We start from the raw sequence: 22,035 nt of genomic DNA on the forward strand, positions 1-22,035 counted from the left end.
TCTGTCTCATATTGGGCCCATTAGTCACAATGATTCCTCCGCTAGCGGTCCTGATGCGTGCCTAAGCAGGCCTTGCGAGCAGCAGGGTGAGCCTGATTTGATGCTCACTTCAGTCCCTCAGAGAAAGGCCTGTGTGTTGCTGCAGCCGGGCTGGGGTGCAGATATGACACGCCGCCCATAATGTGGAGAGCTGCACAGCTAGGATACTGGCCCGCTGTACGCCATGCTCTGAGTGCCTGAGCTTTTACCAATATGCTGTGAAGTAAGCCATGTTTTTCTGTACCAGAGGTCCACCGTCTCGCCCTCAACATAGTACTGCTTTGTTATTTCGCTTCACTAAACAGATTAACAAATCTGATTCATTGAGTTTTTCTTGGTATCTTAATTTTAGTCTGCAGTAAAAATATTTTTTCTTTTCGTTTCTTAATTTGTACAAACACAATGGGCTTCGGGTGTGAAATTAACGACTTTCAAATTGTTCGGTACAGTTTCCCGCTGTCCAGTGATCGAAGAACAGAAGGAGGGGAGATAAACAGTTGGGGCAGTTTATTTGCATTGGAGTGCATGTCATAGTTTGAGTGAAGATAGTGGTTATGCAAATACGAAAATCATCCAAGGCTATTTCACTATCCTGCCTATGCAAATAGAAAGCCACATTTTCCATCCTGCACATTGACGGAACTGACAACTTCAAAGGAAAACTTTCTTTTGTTATATCTAGGATTACGTTCTGAGCTATTGATAATACGGCATGCCGTTTAAAGCAGATTGGGCAGCCGCTCTACTAAATAAAGCTTGTCATTCAGTTCATTTCTTTGGGGATAATTGTAACGCTACATGGGCTCAGCTCTGAATCGTACCATTGCACAGGAGGCTGTGTCGAATCGTACGTGAATCGAATGCCACTGCTGTTGAAGGTCTCGAGTCCTTCAATCAGCTAGCTGCCTCGGGTCGCTCCTCACACGGAAAGATCAACCACATGTAAGAAAGTAGGCAGAAAAAAAGCACATTTGATGTTTTTGTCAGATACACATTGTGGTTTCACTGAAAGCACGTCGACGGAAATCAGACGTGGCATTCTATCACCACAGAGAGGACACAGCCAGTTAGAGTGCAGCCAAGCCACATGCACTGGGCACGGGAAACTCATCCAACTGACATCTGCAGGCACTTAGGCCGCTGCCAAGAAAAGACAAGGCAGAGAGAAAGAGAAAAAAAACTCCATTCAGCCCACTTTGCCTGTAGCACACGCACACACACCCACGTAGGCACGCACACAAACACACACGCGCGCAGGCATACGCACACATAAACACACTCGCACAAGCACACGTCAACACACACACACACACACACACACACACACACAAACACAGAAGAACGTACATATACACACACAGACACACACACATACACGCACAGAAGAACGCATACACACACACACACACACACACACACACACACACAGAAGCACACGGACACACACGCACATACGCACATACACGCATACACACACACACACGTAAATACAGATACAGAAGTGCACACACACACACACACACACATGCACACACTGACAAACACACAAGCACACACATACACACACAAACAACAACTTCCCGATATTTCCAGTAGGCCACAAAACATTTGCTGTCAGAATTGCTTTTGTCAGAGATCCACCCTTTCAGTGCTAATGATGATGATGAGACAGAATGCATTGTCGTTGTTTACCGAGAACGACCACAATGACAACAGTCTGCGATGAACTGGAAATTAAAATGTAACAAAAGTACAGTCTCCAACGGATTGTAGGAGTGGATTATTATGCGACCGCCAAGCCAACACACTGAATAATAAGTCACAGGCAACAGAACTTTAGATTTCACCACAGAAGGAGGGGTAGGCAGTGAGATGGAGGGTGGGGGGGATCCAAACCAATAACACCCCGCTTTACAGATCACAGCAATTAATATCCAACACGATGCGGTTCTAGAGAGGATGAAATCACAGCTCACCTTGGGGACCCCCCCCCCTCTCCCCCCCTTCTCTCTCTCGCTCTCTCTTTTTCTCCCTCTGTATTTTTGACCTTTTGACCTGCAACTCCACCAGAGCAGGAGATACAGATAATTAAAGAGAAAGGGAGAGAGAGGGAGAGAAAGAGAGAGAGAGAAACCCATGCACACACACACACACACACACACATACACACACACACACACACACACACACACACACACACACACACACAAACAAACACACACACCCCCTCTCAGCCCTGCCTTCACTGTCCCTGCTGCGACGAGGCAGAGGCAGTTCACTGGTGGGTAAACACGACGGTGGAGAGGAGAATAACACTACACAGTAAACCAGATGGGACCCAAGACACTAAAAGATAACTGGCAGGTTGTCAGCAGCGATCTGCATTCCCACGTCTTCCAGCCCAACACGTCTGAGCAGTGGGAAAAGTCATGGCAGTGAGCGTGTCTGAGTTTCAGCTAACAAAGCTAAGCTGTTCTCATGCAGTATTCAAACCCACAGCCCCCACGCTAAGGAACTCACCTTTCTACCAAACGGTCGCTTATCTTAAGATAAGTAAAGGTGTCATGGTTTACACAGGCAGGTGGGATGCACAGGGATGAATGGTTGAAAAGGTGAATTAATGAATGGATGGGTGAATTAATGATTTGATTAATGGGTACATTTATTAATGAATGGGTCAATTAATTTGTTAATTTCTGAATTACTTGGTAAGTGAATGAATGAATGAATAAACTAATAGCACCGCAAACCGCCTCATGTTAAGTAAGCGAATGAATGAATGAATCAACTAACAGCACCACAAACCGTCTCATGTGAAGTGACAAAAAGGGGAGTTCACACATTTACGTCTAAAGTAAAAGGTTCTGTATGATTTCCGATGTCAAAGCCAACACATGTTGTCGGTGACATTTGTGATGCGTTGAGGGAGAGTGTAGGCCTGCTACACGGTGTGTGTGTGTGTGTGTGTGTGTGTGTGTGTGTGTGTGTGTGTGTGTGTGTGTGTGTATTGAACAACAAAAACAGGCTTTCAACAACTCACCCTGGCCTGCTTGTTTCCTAGAAACCCTAAGAGGGAGAGAATGATGGACCTATGTCTTCAGATGGGAACCACATCTCCTGCCTAATGGCTAACCCATCAGGACAGCCAGACGACAGAGAGGAAGGGGGCAGATCATTACGAGTCATCCCCCCCTCCCCCTAAATCTTCAGCCGATGCGTGGGGTTGTTATGGTGGGGGAAACCCAAGACCCCCTTCATACCGCACATGCCCCACGCCGCCAAGGATAGCATCATTCCTGCTAGGATTACACTCTCATCACCCCTATTTAAAAATCATGGCCACTTCTCACAGGCCGCGTCGGCAGAGTGTGCTAATGATATAAGCAGGGTGAGGTCATTAACCTCCGCAGAGGCAAATTGGTCGGAGCAAAATATCCAACGTGTAGTTTAACGGTATAAAGTCAGGCGGCGTACACTTGAGGACTCAATGAGTGAGATGATTACAGGGATTTTAAATAGAGCTCAGTAAAAATGATTAGAATTCATATCTAGAAATAGTATGTAATAGCGGTAGCTTTTAACCATCGTTGACCCTTTTTTTAAAAGGGAGTACTTTAAACCACCTGTGATATTATAGATGTGTGTAATTTCCCACAAAACATGCATGAATGCTGCTGTGGCGGTGGTGAAGTCTGCTTCTCCCCGGTGCCATCGCTCTGGTGCTTCCAGACCTTGAGCCCTGCGACTCCAGCTGGAGAGACCAACGAGAGCTTGGCGAGGTGGAATAGACATATTCAAGTAAAATACTAAAATGCCGCTCACTGAGATAACTATACTCTGTAAAGAACATTTGTGTTGCTGAGGTTAAAGCCGTGAAATGCTAAAGGGTTTAGTCTCAAGATGTGGGCGTGGGTGTGTTATATTAACCAAATTAATATCTCAGTGTGATTTTTACCTGTTTCTCCACAAGCACATTCATGGATGTCAGCTTTAAGCAGGACATGTGTGGGTGTGAACAAACCAAAGACAACAAAAACACTGGAGGAAAGATGTGGTTCCTATAGAGAGACTGGGAAGTCCCAGGGTAATGGAGACCTATGTGTGATGAGCGATTGATATAAAAGGCATGATGAGGCCCATCAAACAGAGAGCCGGTCAAAAAGCAAACCACTCAATATAGAAGTGAGTTTAATGGCTGCTGGCTGCCCCGGGCCCTTGACCCTCTCCCAGAGCTTCTATGTTAGTCACTCTCCGCTGCGTTTCAATTGAAATGCAGCCAGACTGCTTGTAGATGGGATTTCAACCACCGCATTTCAAGGTACACGGGTTAATGGAGTTTAACCAATGGGTTAATGCAGACCTCGACGATTTGCTGGTTACAGTTATTTAATGCAAAGCTCATAAGGAGGAACTTGTGTCTAAACAGGAAGTCAATCAAAGTCAAAGAGTCTCACAATAAAGACTGGTCTTCTATAATAGATGAAATTAGTAGATTTCCAAGTCATTGACATGGGTACAGATCTGTATAGTCATATCTCTAACCTCTCCAATTAGTAGTATTATATTTGATCAATGACTGGATCAGCAGAGCTAACAAGTAAATAAGGTGTTTATCCAATGGCATTTCAGGAAAGCTTGTTTTGATTTTTCTGAACTTCTGTTAATGCATTTAACAGCAGTTCAGATTATGCATTCACAATGCATAATCCGCCAATTCTGCATTGAAGCTATGAAAACATCACGTTTATTAATGTGTGCCTCATCCGTGGTAGTAAACATATCAATCTACTGTACATGGCATTAATTACTCCCCTGGGACCTCCATTGAAGAAAACTTCCAACACTGTGGTGCGGAATAGTAAGCCTTGTGAACAATGCTAATGAATTGGAAAAACACCTTCAAACCTCAGTTTGTGATTTGTTCAAATTCAAATTTAATTGTTTATTTCGTAAACACAGAAAAGCAACTTTCCATGACAGGAAGCATGCCAGGGAATATGGAACTAGCTTTGTGTAGCCAAGGGCTTCGGTTTAACTTTTACATCTAAATAATAAATACTTGAGCAGATGCAAACACTGATAAATAAAGAGAAACCTGCTGCAAATAAATAAGTAACACTATATTGGTTGTATAATATTATAGAAAATAACAATCATCCACGTTCAAAAAAAGTGATGACAGCGTTGTAGAAAGCAGTTGCAGCGCCCCATTTCTCCATAATGAAAGTCCAACAGTGGTAGTCTGGCGCCATCTAGTGGCCGGACATCGCCACATACAGCTGTGTGACCTGGCTGATAGCCGTGGAATTCCCGCCATTATGTACAGCTTCAATGACATTAAATGTCTAATGTTGGCATGTGTATATCAACATTTCTATTTATTAGTGCGATATTGTGTACTAATAAATACATATAATAAATTATCCTCATCTGGGATGAAGAACTAGAATAGTTTCTTAATGTAAATTAATAATCGTTATATGTATTTTCCAACAACCACCTAGATAGGCTACTAGCTATATTAAAGCTGACTCCAAAGCTAAACCTGTTCGTACGGAAGAGGATTAGGGCCAAATGTTTTCACAAGTGATTTTTGTTTTTGAGAACAAGGTCAGAACTCTGACTTTAATCTCACAGGCTGAAGAATGAAAGTTCCTTAATTGGAACATATATCCTTTGTTTAAATCTTAAAATGAAGGCATTCATATTGATCACCGTCTCTCCAATTTTTTATATGAATATGACAGTCCTTGGAAAAATAAAGGTTGGGAACCCCTACTGTAAGGAACCAAGTTCAGTGACATTCACTTTGACACATAGGATAGGCACACAGAGGAAGTCGGACGTAAGCAAGTTTTTACATGTTCGAAGCCATGGTTCGAAGGGGTTCCGTAGATGGATGAGGCTTAGGGCCACGTGTCTGTTGTTTGTGAGTTCTGAGATTAAACTCAGAATTCTGACTTTAAACGAAGATCACATGTGGCCCCAATCCTTTTCCGTAAATTTGCATATTGAAAGGCAAAATATGAAAACGAGTATATGGAACGTTTCATACAGTTTAACTACAGCAAGATACAAATATTTTGCAATGATTAAAAATCAAAGGCTTGAAACATTGATATCAAAACAGGAGATATTTATTTTGAACCAGACTTGTAGCTCAACATCAGCAATATATACATTTTTGCTAGGATGAAAACACCTTTATCCGCTGCAACATGGCAAAGCAAAGTCAGCCTGCTGGTTGTACAAATAGCTGATATAAAAAAAACGTCATAGACATGAAAAACATATACAAAGACCCTTAATACCAGGTCTGTTGTGGTAAAAATCTACTTAATTCCTATGTGCCAAGAAAAAAAATAAGTTGAAAAAGTGAAATATATAAAAAACATGACTTATATTTTAGCCACATCGATTGAGAAACATTTTAAATAACTTTTTTTCTTCACACTTTGGTAAACAGACAAACATACACTTGCAAATAAAAAGCATAGTAATCATACAGATAAGAATACAAGAGCTAAAAAAGGTAATGAGTTCCACTATTGCACTTCTGAGACAGGAGAGGGTCAGCTGGTTAAGGAGTTCCAATTCAGGGCTTTCTCCGTCTGAAAGGAAATGACATAAAACCATGAAACAATTCATTTTAAAGCAGTCACCACTTATCTTAATGTTGCACTGAGGGAGAGAGCTGCTTACTTGACAAATCCTCGGTGCTCATAACCGGGCCCCATGTTGGAGCCAGCCTTCATCTCCACGCCAACAGCACACTAGGAGGGCGGAGAGTAGAAGTCACATACAGCACCCGGAAATCACCATGAATTACACAGCATTCCACTGCTGGTTGACGTTTCCCTCCTCTTACCCTCGTCTCTACATCGGTCCACTGCCCGCCCTGGTCTGAACTCGGAGGGCTTCCCTCGGATGACCTCCTCTTGCGGCTGAAAGGACAGCGACAGAGTAAAGCAGGCATCGTATTTCAAAAGAAGTCAATTTTATTCCAGCTGGCCGACTTATTTTACACTTTGTTACTAAACGTTCCTTTGGACCAGACAAGTTGGGTCTACATTAAGTAGATAACCCTTGAAATTTGATTGCTGACTAATGACACACAATTATTTCCTGACTAGTCACACAGTATTCGCAACGCCTTAATCTGCAAAGTTTTCGGCAGGTAAGAAAATCTTGAAGGTGCCAGAAATGTCCACAAAAGACCACTGCAAGGTTTGTGTTACGTCAATCTCTCTTCAATCACGTTATTCTGTCTCATGACCTTGCCAAACTTCTCCTCTAGAAGACGTAAGCAGGCCGGTCAGAGGACCAGCCGATGGCGGTGATCTCAGAGTGCTGACGTTCTTACCTGGGCGCCGTGGTGAGCTGCTGCCTCAGCGTCTCGATGTCGGTGAACTGGACCGACTGACCACCCCCTCGGGTCTTAATAACCTCACCCTGGAACACAAACACACAGTGGGGGTGCTGCCTCAGTCATGGAGCTGATCAGGGTGACAGATTATACATCAGCCTGTCATCACTGGGGATGGCGAAAATGCAAAATATTCTTGACCGACCACCGAGCCTCATTAACCGGTTAACCAATCAGATAAAATGTGCAATTTGAAATAACAGGTCTTTCGAGCCGCCTGCTATTTCGTAACTGCTTATCTCTCTCCCGTTCTGCCTCCGACTCACACAAACACTGTGTGAGTGAGAGGCAGTGGCTCTAATCACGGCACGACCTGTGTTTGAAATGAAACACGAGGCATGCTTACTGCAAGTTGACCGTGTGTAGAGAGCGGGGCCAATCGGAAGAGGGCAGCGTTAAGAGCTCATTTGAAACATTGCCACAGCTCAATTAAGAAAATGACAGCTCCGAAGAGACGCCGCTTGTTTAGTTTGGAGGAGACGGAAAAATTGAGTGTGAGGGACACTTTTTATCACTTCACACAAAAAGATCTTGGAATGAGATGGCTAACTGTAGTCTAATGGCGTTTAGTCTACTGTCCATAATAATTTAGAGATCATATTCTCCGCCGCTCGCTTGCGGGAATAATTAAGACTTGAGGAGAAATTAAACAGTGGGCTAGAGACGCGGTGTCCGTCCAACTGCCAATAAGTCACCTCATCTGATCAGCTTTTTGTGTGAAGTGATCGGTTAACGTTGATACGGTCAACCATCGGTCAAACGGTCATCGGTTTAGGGGTCGACAACCCTAGGCACGCGTGCCACCACTGGCACGTGGCAACATAATCATTGGCACACTTAAAAAAAATAAGAAAAAAGAATATATATATTATTATTATTCAAAAATTTCACAGCACAATACGGCAGCATAATTATTACTACCGATATTTTTTGCACTTTATTCTGTTTTGGGCATTTCCTCCCAGTGCAAATATGATTAAATCAGTTACTGAAAGCAGTGTCCTGAAATGGGATCAATTGAGAAGAAAATATTTAAAATATTGTTGCAAGTGGCCTGTATGCATCGCCTCTACATGGTTTTGCAAAGCTGTACTTGTCTCAAAGATATTGATGTGGATGGTTCCAACATTCTCATCTATTCTTGTTTTTTACATTTCTCACAATGCAAATACGTTTTTGAATGAGTTTCTGAAAGTAGTGTTTTAAGATGGGACATATGTAATTATAATTTGTAAGCCCATGTAGCAAATATAACAACAAAAAAAACATTTAAAATGTTGATGCATGATTGTGGACTATATGGAAATAATACAATTCCAGGTCTTCTGGAAATGTTTTTGGTTGCTCTGTCATAATTCAGCTTAATATTTAATATATTGTTGCTTAAGGCACACTCATTAACGAGAAAATGTCGAACTGGCACTGCATGTTGAAAAGGTTGCTGACCCCTTGGGTTAAAGGAACCGATCTGTCCCCGGATAAGATCAATGTGGTAAAGACAGAGATAACGCGATAATCGTTCAATGAACTTCGTTCATTGAAAGAGCCTTATAGTGAGTATAATAAACAGGTTCAAGAGTCAGGACGCATCCCTCCTCCAGGAAGCAAGCGTTCACCAGGAAACAAGCATTCACCAGGACGCCTCCATTCATCAGGACGCAGCCATTCACCAGGACTCATCCGTTCCGGTCTACCTTGATGAGTTTGGTCTGGATCTCCCCGTCGGAGGCCACCTCCTGGTGGGTCAGGACGTAGCGGTCACACTTGGACAGGACCTTCTCGCTGGCGGCCGACACCTTGATGGAGTTGGGGATGCTGGGCTGCAGCATGGTGCCCAGGTCCACGCTGGAGGCCGGCTTGTGGTCCACCCACTTCTCCCCGCCGGCGGAGCGCGACCTCCGGTGAAGCGCACGCACAGGCGTGGTGGTCTGCTCGGCAGAAGACCCACGGAGCAGGGAGGGCAAAGTTACCAGGGAGGGCAGTTACTATGGGGGCAGAGGCCCGTTTAACAGCCAGCCGGTTAGAAAACATGCGTCGTCAAGGTAGGGTTATTAGGTTGTTAACGTGAGGGTAGCAAACACATTTCAGTATTGACTGAACTTTGTCTATGATTAATTTAGCTACACATGGAATGTTTTGATCGCCCCTGCCTCATGTGACAGTTGCTTCAGGGAAAAAACATGACTAAACTATCCTCCAATCAACAACTTGTCTCATCTTGTGGGCTTTCTGCAACTACAACTGCACTGACCCAGCGAGCTCCCTCTAGAGCCACCGTATACGGTGAGGAGGGCGAGCGTGAGCTGGTCTCCTCCACTTCCTCCTGATCACAGCACCTGGCCAGCGCCTGCCTGGCCGGCATGCCCACTGCGGAGCCCTCAGCGGGTCTGTGGACGGCCGCCCTGCTGCAGCAGTAGGCGAATTCGCCGCCCACCGGGGCCGCACCCGGCTTCCATGCAGAGCCACAGGAGGACCAGGGCTGAGTGGAGATGGTGGAGCCGGTGGTCGGGGAGGGAGGCCTATTCTGGTACCTCACCGCTGACCTTGTCCCTGGCCTGACCTGGGGGGCTTCCACCCGGCTGTGGTGGTGGGGGGTCTTGGCGGATACACGCAGTACATATAGTTAGTAACCATGCTGAAGAACAGTCGATCGTCTCATTGTGGCACGACCACTATGAAGGATAATACTTTGCATGCATCAAGATTAGTAATATTAATTATAAAAAAAATTATACAATAGAATTTTAAACTAATGTAATGAAAGCGTTGATCGTAGGCTTAAAGCTGATGTGATTGTCCCCTTGGACAGGAGGTCATCAGGAGCCTGGTGACAGAGCCTGCACGGTAGCTCCTTGGATCAGAGGGGACGACTTACGGGCATCGGCGAGGGCGACGCAGATCTCTTGGCGGGAAGGCGCTCCTCGCGGTGGGGCCGCTGAGGATGGGCCTGCCGCTGGGGGGTGTCGGTGGGCGGGGCCGAGGGCCCTTTTGTCTCTGTGACGATGGCCTTGAGCTGCTTCAGCTTCTCGTTCTTCACCCACAGTTTGTTCTGCATCTCCAGCTGCTTGGCATTGACGCGGCGCTCCTGCACAGCGCAGCAGAGACACAGCGTTAGAGAGCTCTGGGTAGGCCCGAGGAACCATCAGACGCCCGACCAGGAGGAAACCAACAACACACATTCAGGAAGGACTTAGACATCTCAACCTGCGCTCTGAAACATTTCTACTGCACTGCAAAAATATCTGAACTACAACCCAGGCCACCAGAGGCTGCTCGTGGAAAAGCTTACATAGTGCAGGTTGTTTAAGAGGTGATATTATGCCACCAGCTGCGAGTGTGATTAGCCATTACAAGCCGTTTGAAAATCTGCATTTCCCTGTGCTTAAGTGACACCACAAGTGATGTGTTCACCTAGCCCTAACCCTATGATGGATTGATAAGCAACATTTGCTACAGTCCACTGGGTAGGCTTGTAGACTGTTCTATCAATCATACATCTAGGTGGACATGCCCACTTGTGATGTCACTTTGGCACAGGGAAGGGCAGATGTTGTGGTTAGCTGGTGACAATAACAGCCCTTTAAACGTATAACAAGGTCAAGTGTAAAAACGAAGAGCGAGGAGCAGGGCCCATGTAGGGAGGCCGTCTACGTACGCATTCCTTCTCCCATTTGTGCTGTGTGTCTGACACCATGCCCTGCAGCCGCTGCTCCATCCGCTTCTTGTCCACGTGCTCCCGCTTCAGCCGCTGCTCCCGGGTCTCCAGCTCCTGCTGCAGGGACCGCTTGTCCACCTCGTAGATGTTGGTGGTCTTCTGCAGCACCTCGATCTGGACCAGGGACGGACCACATTAGACTCGAAACTCACTCTGATCCGAGGTGGGAATTTTGAGTCATGGCAGTAATACGTACAGGACAGCTAAATGAGAAAACATTTATACACATATTGAATCCAGGATGATCAATTCACTTGTTCCCCTCAAAAGTATGTTAGGTAGTTAAATGTCCTGATAACCTGGTTCAACAGATTACCACTGAAGAAGTGGCAGGTACACAACAAGTTATTGCTAGTAGACATGACGGTGGTCAGATGGGTCTCTTGCAGACTTCTAGCTACTCTCGTAGAAAACATAAACCTTTGGCCTGATCTGAACCTGGGAAATGACTAGTTTAAGCATCTATTGCATTAGTATCCATACAACTGGTTTCATGGCTGAGACCACATAACAACCCATTATTAGAAGGGACATTTCCAATAGTTTGTCCTCGCACCTTGTACTCTTGCAGCTTGGTTTTCTTTTCCAAGCGCTCCATGTCGGCTTTCTGGCTCTGAATCTGCCGGTCCTTCTCCGCCAGCTTGCCATTCTGCTTGTTGATGAAGTCCTCCTTGTTGAAGAGGCTACCGTCCAGCTCCTTGAGCGAGGACCTCATCACGTTGGCTGAGGAGTGAGAAGGATCGGTGAGTGAAGGAGCTGTCGACAGACCCGGCGGGGAGACGTGTCCACACCAGCACCTACGGCCCTCTGAGCCTACCTGCTTGTTTGTACTGGTCGATGATCATCTGCCTGATCCGCTGCCTCTTCTCCAGCGCCTCGATGACCCGGGGCAGGGTGGTGTCGTCGTGGGGGTCCGTCAGCTCACAGCAGGGCAGCGGGGGCATGCTGTGCAGCAGTTGGCCCAGGGTGGAGGTAAAGTCTGGAGGACAACAAATGTTACCTTTCTAGCCTGCTCCGAAGGCCTCCGTCTCTCTTTGCGTTGTCGTTATGTTTGTCGTCCTCGCTACCTTCTTCCGAGTTGACTTTGGTCTTTATGCTCTAAATCTCAGTCAGTCAGTCAGTCAACACACACTCTAGTTCCGGAATATAAAATGCAACCAGTGTGCCACGGCAGTCACCTCGGTCTGCTGGGCCCCGCTCATCGACCCTGCGGGCGGGGTCGTTTTTAGAGGCCTGGTTCCTCTGTCGCCGGCCTGCAGCGAAGCCACACACCGGCCTGTCAGCCGGCCGCGCCACTTCCACTTCCTGGGTCATCTCCGCAAAGCGCATCACAAGCTGTGCACAAAGACAGGACATCAAAATAAAACCCGTGGAGTAAGAAAGTGGCAAGGAGAATGGAGGAGGAAAGGACATTACCATGGTTTCCTCAAAGTCTTCTGCCTTCGGATTGATGCACACGATCATTCTCACTTTGCCTTCCCCATCAAAGTAGTTTTTGAAGAGGTGGGTGACTTTAGAGTCCCTATAGGGAACCATCTGTTGGGGGCAGAAGAACACAGGAATAAACACACACGGACACACACACACAGATCGTATGGATGCTCAGAGGCATCACTGCAAATACCAACCTTGTTTGTGCCGCACATCTGGTTCTCCCGCAAGACTTCAATACACGTTCTCAGAGTCATCAAGGACTGGTTGATGTTACCTGCAAAGCACCGAGTTGTAACAATGCTGCCTACATCATCTTCCCCCCCTCCCTAGAATGGAGTAGCCTGTTGGTTTGGGAGGAAAGTTACCGGCTTCGCGGAGACGGTTGCCATCGGCCCGGGTCCTGCTAGTGCGCTCGCTGCCGGCCAGGTCCACCAGGCACAGCTGGCTCACCGCCACCTGGCTCTTATCCTGGACAGAGACAGGGACCATCAGTATCAGACTACAGTCTCACCACCACCTCCTACGAGGCCTGCGGGCCTGGTCCCAACAGAGAGGGGGCCAGGGGGTTTCCGGACGTGACCTCACCTGGAGGATGTTGTCCCCGTCTGCGTCCAGGGGCGCCTGGGCCAGTTTGATGATGAAGACGCTGTGGGAGCGGCTGGATTCTTTGTTCAGCTGGGTGTTGGCGATCCGCCTCTTCTTCTGACCTGGGGGCAGAACACACTTTTCAATCACGTGTATTCACAGACGTACGGTCAAGCTTGCCTCGTTAAACCGGTTCATTCCTGCCTCTAGCCTGCTCAGAGAGAAGATTGATTCATGTCATTCCCTGGCCAGAGCGCCACCCCGCAAGGGGGCAAGGAGCCATGCCAGGTCCGAAACATGGATCATCACTGCAGTGTGAGGGTTTTTATATTAAAGTACATTGTACATCTGCTCGACTTGCCTCTCCAGAACACCTCAAAGGCCTCCTCTGTAGTTTTGACCTCCACTTCTGTGCATCCAGCAACATACATGTTGTGGTTCTGGTCCTCTCTGAGGATTTTGGACTGCGGTGGTCTGGAGGAAAGATGAGGACGAACAGTCAATAGCAGAACCACTTCTCAGGCACCTTCAACTACGAAGCTGATTGATGAGGTACTGAAGCAGGCGAGCAATGGGATAACTTGATTGCAGCCACTGAGCGGGAGAGGTGAAGTCATGCAATGATGAAGGCTGATACTAAAGGAAGGTAGAAAATTGGGGTGATGGGGGGCGCTGCCACCATCGGTGTGAAGGAAGTTGATTAAGGTCAACAGTAGGGGATGCCATCCAATGGGACATTGCAGCCATCGGAATTGATTTAAAAGCTTTGGTACAAACAGCTTTTGGACCACAAATCAAGCATTGACGAGTCAGACAGAGAGCGAGAGCGAGAGCGAGAGCGAGAGAGAGAGAGAGAGAGAGAGAGAGAGAGAGACTAGAGGGGGTGGGGGGTTCACTCTTCACGTACATGAAGTCAGTGTTGGGGGTACCTCCATTCCACCTAACAGTAAAAACAAAGATACGTTTCCCTCAACTAGGCTACAAAGGAATAAAACTGAATTTACAAAAGATCAGTGAAAAATCAGCCTTAAAAATGTTTAAACATTTACACATTAAGGTATTCTAAAAACAATGTTTTTAAATAATAATGAATTTGTATATTCCAATTTGTTACCATTGCAAGAACCTACTTTGGTCTGATTGGGTCGTAGGGCGTTTCCTCCAGCAGATCGAAGATGTAGTTGTTGTAGATTTCAATGTAGGAGACAAATACGCCATAGCTGCTGTCCTCGTCCACTCCCTCTGCCCTGCAGGCTTCCTCTGGGTTCATCATGTCCCCAAACTCAGGGTCCACCTTCTGCCTGAACACGTGAATGTGGAGGGTTAGACTGGTAGAGGTTCACCATTGAGCATCAGCACCCACACAGCAGGACTCGTGAGTTAACCGTTGCTGGTACTGTCACACCTAAATTGAACCGGGGAGAAAATTGCACCGCGTCGAAACATTACCTCATCGTTCAACGCGATTGTCCGTTGCCAGGCAGGTTTCAAAAAACATTCGCGCTGATAAGATAACACTTGTTTTTACTTTATATTTGTATTGTATTGAATTTAGCTAGTAAACTGAATGTTTAAAGTGTATCGTAGTTCATATTTGCATTGTATTTAATAGTTTAATCGAATTTAGCTAGTAAACTGAGTGTTTAAAGTGTATCGTAGTCTAGCTAGCTTGTGTTCATTTAATTTAGATAATAGACGTCATCGTTCGACGCGATCGTCCGTTACCAGGCAACGTTCGACGCGATCATCAGTTGCCAGGCAGGTTTGGAATTTTCGAACGCGGATTACGTTGGCGGTACAATTTTCATCCCCGGTACAATTTTGGTGTGACAGTACCACTACCACTCGAACACTTTACACCTCATTACTTATGACCACTGCTTTAGCTCCTCAACTTATTACCTACTTTATTTTATTATTATTATTATTATTATTATTATTATTATTATTATTATTGTGATCTATCGATGCTGCAATTTATTTTTTACTTATCTCGATTTACTTTATGTTGTATTGTTGCTGCTTTGTGGCTGTTGAGGAACCAAGCCTAAGAATTTTAGTCTTGTGTACAATAAGATGTACTAAAAGAAACTGATTCCAATAGTTACCAACCTGGATGAGGGTGTTTTGGGAGCAGAGGGAATGTTGTCCTGCCTCTGGCGTTCCAACAATGCATCGACTTGACTCTGTACATCCAGGCCATTCTTATCATCTGTCTTAAAAACCTTGGAGGGGGAAAGAAAAAGAAGGTATGAATAGAGTTACTAATGCAAAGCAGTAAGCACCTTCCATTTCCAAGAACTACATCGACACGTTTGAATATTTATCATTTTAAACCAATATAAAGTTCAGCTTAACGCCTTACAAATCGTTTTGCCTGGTAGGGGCCGATACTGTTGAAGATCATGTCAAGAGACCGGGGCAAAAGACCCCCCTGGCCTGGGGAGCCAGTCATCGTGAAGGTTTTGCCACTTCCTGTAACTCCGTATGTAAATAGCAGCCCTGGAACACAGAAAATATGATAGATTAAAGTACATTATATTACGTCACCTGAAAATCAGAACCATTTGGATATTAACAGTGCATTTTGCTCATTGATTAGTGTATGACAACAGAAAAAAATGATAGAAGTAGACATCAAAAAGATTTAGATAATTCCATTATCGAGTCCCTCACCATTTTTGCCACGGACCAGGTCATCTACAAGAGGTTTTGCCACGTCTTCAAACAGTTCCATCTGGGATGTTTGAGCGCCATACACTTTCTTAAAGGAGTATTGTGTCTGAAGAACAAATATAAGGTTTTTGTTTATGTGTCCAGTACCGTTTTCAAAAATAATACCACTAGTTTTGAATATTGAAACTCAATACTTAAACACATGCAGTGTTGTATACCTCTTTGAACTCGCCATTTCGATTGACCTTGAGCCCGTCGGGGGGATGCAGCTGAACGGTGGAGCTCGAGATCACCTCAACGCAGCATTCCTTATCATCCGCACCTAGAGGTCGCACTCGGCAGTACACCTGGCACGGAGTCACATGCAAGTTAGCCTGTTTCGGATACAATGTTGACTTCTGATTTTACCACAGGACCACATATCTTGGCATCCAAGTAACAAACACAATGTTGTCACGGCAGCCATTATCTCGACAATACCATGAATAATCACTTAATCGGATTCAGTGCTGTCCAGACATTCATGTTGCTGTCAGTCAGACAGTTAAATACAGCCAAACAAGGCCACAACACATTAACAAAGACAGTCAGATCTTCGTCCTTCTGTGTGAAAATAAGGGAAATTAAGTAGGACTCACCCCCACTGGATCTCTCTCGTTGCTGCTCTGCTTCTTCTGAGGTCTGCGGGCGGTTCTTCCCTTCCTGCAACAGTTAACATTGAACATTAAGGAAAACGTATGCGTTTTGGTTCAGAATCTGCGTTTAATACAGGATTGAAAATAGTCGATTGTTTGAAAAGAAGAGGTGATACTCACATCATGTTTCTCGTTTAACTACGGTCTTGTTTACTCAACAAGCTTCCAGGTACCGCCGCCTAGAACTTAAACAGCGTATTTCAAAATGATCGGTTTCATCCAATCATATTCGACCATAGGCGATCACATGTTTCCGCCGTTATTTCCGGAAAAGAGGTGCGCATTCAACGGTAGCACTGTCACCTACCGTTCACCAACGGTACCACATGACATGTTACAAAACAGTACCTTTATGTACTCACGTGTACGGTAAGGTCCAGGAACTGGGGGTTCTTCCAGCGAACAACGACATACAAGTAAGCTTGATTTGACATGTGCAAGTTTCTGATTGACTTTATCTTCGAAAACTACTTATAACTGTTTTTTGCACAACGATGCTTACATTCAACAGAGGGAAGATGAAAAGTAAAATGAAGTGAATCATTGGTGAGAGTTCCGTGCGCACTATTGCTAAAAAAAAAGTACGCAATATGATGGGGAAGACCACTAAAGCAGGTCTGTATTGCTGGCTCAGATATAGCGTATACGGCCAAAACTATATGCAGTATTTAATACAATTTCCTTCAACGGCTCCTCTACAACTATTTATCAGGAACCTACAGGAGAGGCGGGCCCAGAAGCATCTTGCACTACATTTATAAGAGCACTCTGGGGGAAAGCCTCCATTCCCAAATTCGACAGGTAAGATTTATATTCATAGATGGTGATTTTTCCAAGGTGACACTGCGGTCTCATTCACTATCTTGTAAAACTGCTTTTTCAGTGCCTCCAGGAACCATTCGTTCGCTCCCTTGAGTCCCACAGTCTCCACCGAACTGCCAGCCCGTTTAACCGCAGAATCACTGCGCTTGAATGGCACCCTACTCACCCCACCACCCTGGCTGTGGGCTCCAAGGGCGGGGACATCATGCTCTGGAACTTCGATGGCCTCAACAAGGTCACTTTCATTCAAGGGGTGAGAAAGTCATACACTGTGGGCATCATTTACAATTCACACATTACATATCAGCCTAGACCGCTGTGTAGAATCACTTCATCACTAATGAGATGGGGGTGCTAGAGATAGCAATTGAGAAGGAGCCATTCCTCTGTGAAAAGGATGCATTTGTCTTGTTGGGCCCAGAAAGGAGCTGGAGACTTCATTGGAGGGATGAAGTTTTGTCCAACGGACCTCTCCAAGGTATACACAGCCTCTGGTGACGGCACTCTGTCGCTGCGGAGCTTTGAGCGCTGCACGTCCACCGTCCTGTCCACCTCTCAAAACTGTAGCCATGACTACCACAATGTCTGGTGAGCTTTGAGATCAAACGCCAAGGCCGTTTGTTTATGCTACAAATACCCTCACACATTAAGTGTATTTCCAGACTGACGTGTCCTTTGACAGCCCTTCTCGGTTAAAACATGGCAACGTCTTCCCTTCCAGCTACTGGTACTGCTGTGTAGACGTGTCTGTCAGCAGACAGATGCTAGTGACTGGGGACAATGTTGGACAGGTGTCATTACTGAGTCTGGAAGGCCAAAAGGTAAAGAACCCCAGAATAAAATATAAACATGTTATAGTAAATATATTTATGTGCTCCTGCAACAATGTCCTCTTTCAGCTATCAAAACACATTTTGTTTGCTTAATCCTAGATCTTTAGCGACAAGTTGCACAAAGCTAAAGTGACGCACGCAGAGTTCAATCCCCGATGTGATTGGCTGATGGTGACTGCCTCGGTGGACCACACAGTCAAACTCTGGGATTTGAGAAACATTAAGGATAAGAAAAGCTTCCTCCATGAGATGCCACATGACATTGCTGTGAACTCAGGTACATTCAAATATGGGAAAGTGATGTACAATTAAAACAAAGATTGACCCAAATAAATGGAATTAACAGAGAACATGTCCCTGGAGCGATTGACAGATGCGTTTTCTTTCCAGCTCAGATGTCCTCTAATTGAGTAAATGGCTGCATTAGGAAAGTAACAGTGCAGGTCGACTTTACTTACAGATCCCATATCATGCTTTTTTAGGATTAATAATTGCATTTGGGGGTACTACTAGAATAGGGTTACATGACTATGTTAAAAATGCCCCTTATTATTCTCACACTGTTCATTTTTGCAAAACCAAATTTGGCATCTTTCAAAAACATTCTGATATGTATCATATCGCTTTAAGGTCCCCCTCCCGAGTAGCCCAGTCTGATGTGTTTGGTCAGCACGCCCACTCTGTGGCGATTGGTCGAAAGCTTGGTGCGTGTGGCGGAAAATCCCCCCCCCCCCCCCAAGAAATTGTAACCATTGCGGTTTGCCGGATGCGTGACTTCCCACTGCAGTCTGACGTCACACCATTACGGAAGTAAAGTTTGAGAGCAAACGAGCTGTTTCACGCACTTATTGAGGGGCGTTCTCAGTTGGTGCGAAGACTCCCCCTGGCTCAGACTTAATTTTTCTAGCTTAGCAGACTTAAAACATGTATACGAACATCATATAACATTCTAAAGCAAAGGAAAATTTTGAAAAAGCATGATATCAACCCTTTGTTTTCTCCCACAGCATACTTCAACCCTTCTGACTGCTCAAAGCTGCTCACCACCGACCAGGGAGACCAGATCCGGGTCTTCTGCTCTTCTGATTGGTCCAGACCACAGCATGTCATCCGACACCCACACCGGCAATTTCAACATCTCACACCCATCAAAGTGGGTTCCCCCTCCAACAATATCATGTCATGGTTTTAGTAATCACAGTGGCTGATTGGTGTTAAGTTACGTAGCAGAAGTTTATCTCCAAAGTGACTGCATGTCTGGCATACATACATGTGATTAATGAACAGCTGGGGGTGAAGGCATCTTACTGTCAGCAGGGAGTTGAAACATTCTGACCATGGGACTTATTTCACTGTATGACCTTGGCTCTCATATGTTCAACCATACGTCCACAGGCCACGTGGCACCCCGTGTACGACCTCATCGTGGTTGGCCGCTATCCAAACGATAAAGTCTGCCCCGGGGATGTGAGGAGTGTGGACGTATATGATGCCAACACAGCAGAGCTGGTGTGTCAAATGCAAGATCCCAATGTCTCTGGGATCATCCCTGTGAGTATATTATATAGGTTCAAGAGTACTGGGCTTAAAGTGTCACTGATACTGTCTGATAAGGAATAAATTATTTTTGAACACGTGCTTGACAGCAAAGTATTTGATTTAATTTTAGCGCATGATTGTGGGAAGATACAGGCAGCAATTTACCAAGCAAGCATTCCATGAGACAATGGGTGTACATTATTGTTATAAGGAAACGTTCACATTGTGGGCAGTAACAACAAAAGGAAACAAAGGTAAGGGGGAGTGACCATCGAGGAGTTTCGGGCTGGCCAGGGCTAAAGTCAGCCATGGCGGGAGAGGCCAAGTTAATTTGCAATACACTATGGGTGAAGTGGACATGTCTGCAAGGCGGCAAGCAAGACAGTTAAAGGAATCTAAACAACAAATAGTCATTAGATTGGCTTCAGTATCAGACTTTGTGGCTTCAGTGCAAATAAAAACTACCTCTAGGTCCAAGGAGAATGAATACGAATTCCTTTTCAATTGACTAGTAATGATATAAACCTTGTTTATATAATTGTATAGTTACGATTAATATTACGACACTTTCGACATCTGTACTTTATTGATGTGTTGCAGGTCAACAAATTCAACCCAAGAGGTGATGTCATAGCCTCTGGAATGGGTGAGTTTAAACTTTACAGAAAACTGAATTCAATTCAAAAACACTGAACCACGGGTGCATCTGTATGGTGCTTAACCATGTGGCCGTGTGCACCGCAGGGGTCAACGTCCTGGTGTGGAAGTGGGACGGCTCCCCAGGGAGGGAGCGCTGTGAGCCGACTGAGGGAGAGGCGTCCAGGGCCACAGGCTCCAGGGGCCAGCGGGGCAGCAGGCCGCCGCGGCCCCCCAGGGACGGGAGGTCTGCGGCTGGGGACGCAAGGCTGAGGAAGAAGCGATCTGCCCTGGAGGAGGGAGAGACAAAGACTGTGGCCAAGACCAGGTCCAAGAGCACAGTGAAGACTAAAGCACAGAGGGGAGAGAAGAAGTAAAGTGGGACCCGTGGAAGATGCTGATTGGTGTTGTTTATTTGTATATAAGGTACCGGATTTTCTTGTACATGTGATCATTCATGTTGCAGCGCTCTCCAGGGATTGGTCCATTCACTTAAGCCTAAGGTTATACAGGCGAACAAATTCTATTCTATACTGTTTTTTGTACTGTTGTTAAATAAAAGGTTATTTGATGATTCGATTATTATTTTATGTTTAGAAAGCATGTTAAAAGTTGCAGTGTGTAGGATTAAGTGGTATCTAGTAGTGAAGTTGCAAATTGCAAGCAACTGAATTAATATAGGTAATGTGTCGACTCTCCAAGGGTCAAGTGATAATTATTAATACAGTATACGTTATAATTGCACAAAATACAAATTCTATCTTTCGTATAAGGGATGCTAAACATCGTCATGTTAAAAGGATGATTGATTGCCCCGCAGTTCCTGAACGGTGACATTTGCCAGTCGTTGAAGTATCCCAGCCCAGGCGAGTTGGTCTTCTTCTCTTTCCAGGGTTTTTGCTAAATGTGCAGAGTACACCATACTCAACACGAGGCTGTCAAACTGGACCCGAGAGTTGGACGTATGCCTCGGACCCTTCAGTGTGATCAGCATGGCCTCCACTGAGGGCAGGGTTTTGGGGATATTGTCGTTGATTTGAGCCAGAAAAGCCCGACCCTGCCTCATGGACGCCATCTCTTTATCAAGCAAGACAAAGTTGTTGTCCTGGTCAATCTCAACCCCTCCGAGCAAAAACTGTTAAATTAAAGATGCGAATGTCTTTAGTATGTACAAACAGTGAAAAAATGGGTTAGATATCATAGATTAGATAGAATCAATGTGAACACCAGAATGCATTTGAACGCGGGAGAAGCACCTCATATATGAAGTTTGCATCACCGACTGATGTGATGCTCCGAGGGGTGACGTATATGAGTGCAGCCACGTCGTCCACTGTTCATAAAATGATGGGTTAATTGCAAGTATTAAGACAATAATGGCTGCGGACTAAAAGCCAGATAATATGAATCGACCCTTACCGTAAAAAATATGTCCAAACGACAGACATAAAACTATCTGGCAGCAGAATCTAAGTTTAAATTGCATTCTCATCATTTTAATGCCTTTTTCAGTCGATATAACCCACAGCTACATCCCATCCACCACTGCCTTCACGCAACTAGACTGAGACTTCCCAGTCCAGACCTGAATGCCGTGCATTTTTTCTCTCTGGAAAAAAAGGACCAGCAGCCAGT

At 45.4% G+C, this 22,035-nt stretch overlaps 2 protein-coding genes across 2 annotated transcripts; one reads left to right on the forward strand and one right to left on the reverse strand.

Moving 5' to 3' along the window:
* Positions 1–6,160: 6,160 nt before the first annotated feature.
* Positions 6,161–16,753, reverse strand: kif23 (kinesin family member 23). Its single transcript, XM_079743025.1, has 22 exons — positions 16,691–16,753; positions 16,514–16,577; positions 16,094–16,222; positions 15,876–15,981; positions 15,565–15,701; positions 15,312–15,424; positions 14,330–14,500; positions 13,561–13,673; positions 13,200–13,321; positions 12,980–13,082; positions 12,809–12,888; positions 12,597–12,716; positions 12,359–12,515; positions 11,998–12,159; positions 11,737–11,903; positions 11,121–11,294; positions 10,341–10,550; positions 9,160–9,393; positions 7,403–7,491; positions 6,908–6,983; positions 6,742–6,812; positions 6,161–6,650 (listed from the first exon to the last, which is right to left on the reverse strand). The coding sequence occupies exons 1-22, from the start codon at positions 16,693–16,695 to the stop codon at positions 6,635–6,637; spliced, it is 2,619 nt and encodes an 872-aa protein (XP_079599151.1). The 5' UTR covers positions 16,696–16,753; the 3' UTR covers positions 6,161–6,634.
* Positions 16,754–16,917: 164 nt separating this feature from the next.
* Positions 16,918–20,908, forward strand: ddb2 (damage-specific DNA binding protein 2). Its single transcript, XM_079743100.1, has 11 exons — positions 16,918–16,986; positions 17,082–17,185; positions 17,283–17,371; positions 17,454–17,645; positions 17,814–17,980; positions 18,114–18,213; positions 18,325–18,502; positions 19,233–19,378; positions 19,621–19,776; positions 20,365–20,410; positions 20,509–20,908. The coding sequence occupies exons 2-11, from the start codon at positions 17,161–17,163 to the stop codon at positions 20,775–20,777; spliced, it is 1,368 nt and encodes a 455-aa protein (XP_079599226.1). The 5' UTR covers positions 16,918–16,986; positions 17,082–17,160; the 3' UTR covers positions 20,778–20,908.
* Positions 20,909–22,035: the final 1,127 nt, after the last annotated feature.

The sequence above is a fragment of the Pollachius pollachius genome, assembly GCF_949987615.1.
Source record: "Pollachius pollachius genome assembly, chromosome: 9".
NCBI lineage: Eukaryota > Metazoa > Chordata > Actinopteri > Gadiformes > Gadidae > Pollachius > Pollachius pollachius.

Coding starts and splice junctions, on each gene's coding strand:
- kif23 (XM_079743025.1), bottom strand. Junction 13,083..13,199: donor ACGGGGACAACATCCTCCAG/GTGAGGTCACGT, acceptor GTCTCTGTCCAG/GATAAGAGCCAGGTGGCGGT. Junction 6,984..7,402: donor CAGCTCACCACGGCGCCCAG/GTAAGAACGTCA, acceptor CTGTCCTTTCAG/CCGCAAGAGGAGGTCATCCG.
- ddb2 (XM_079743100.1), top strand. CDS start 17,161: ATGATGGGGAAGACCACTAAAGCAG. Junction 17,372..17,453: donor TCCATTCCCAAATTCGACAG/GTAAGATTTATA, acceptor CTGCTTTTTCAG/TGCCTCCAGGAACCATTCGT. Junction 19,777..20,364: donor ATGTCTCTGGGATCATCCCT/GTGAGTATATTA, acceptor GATGTGTTGCAG/GTCAACAAATTCAACCCAAG.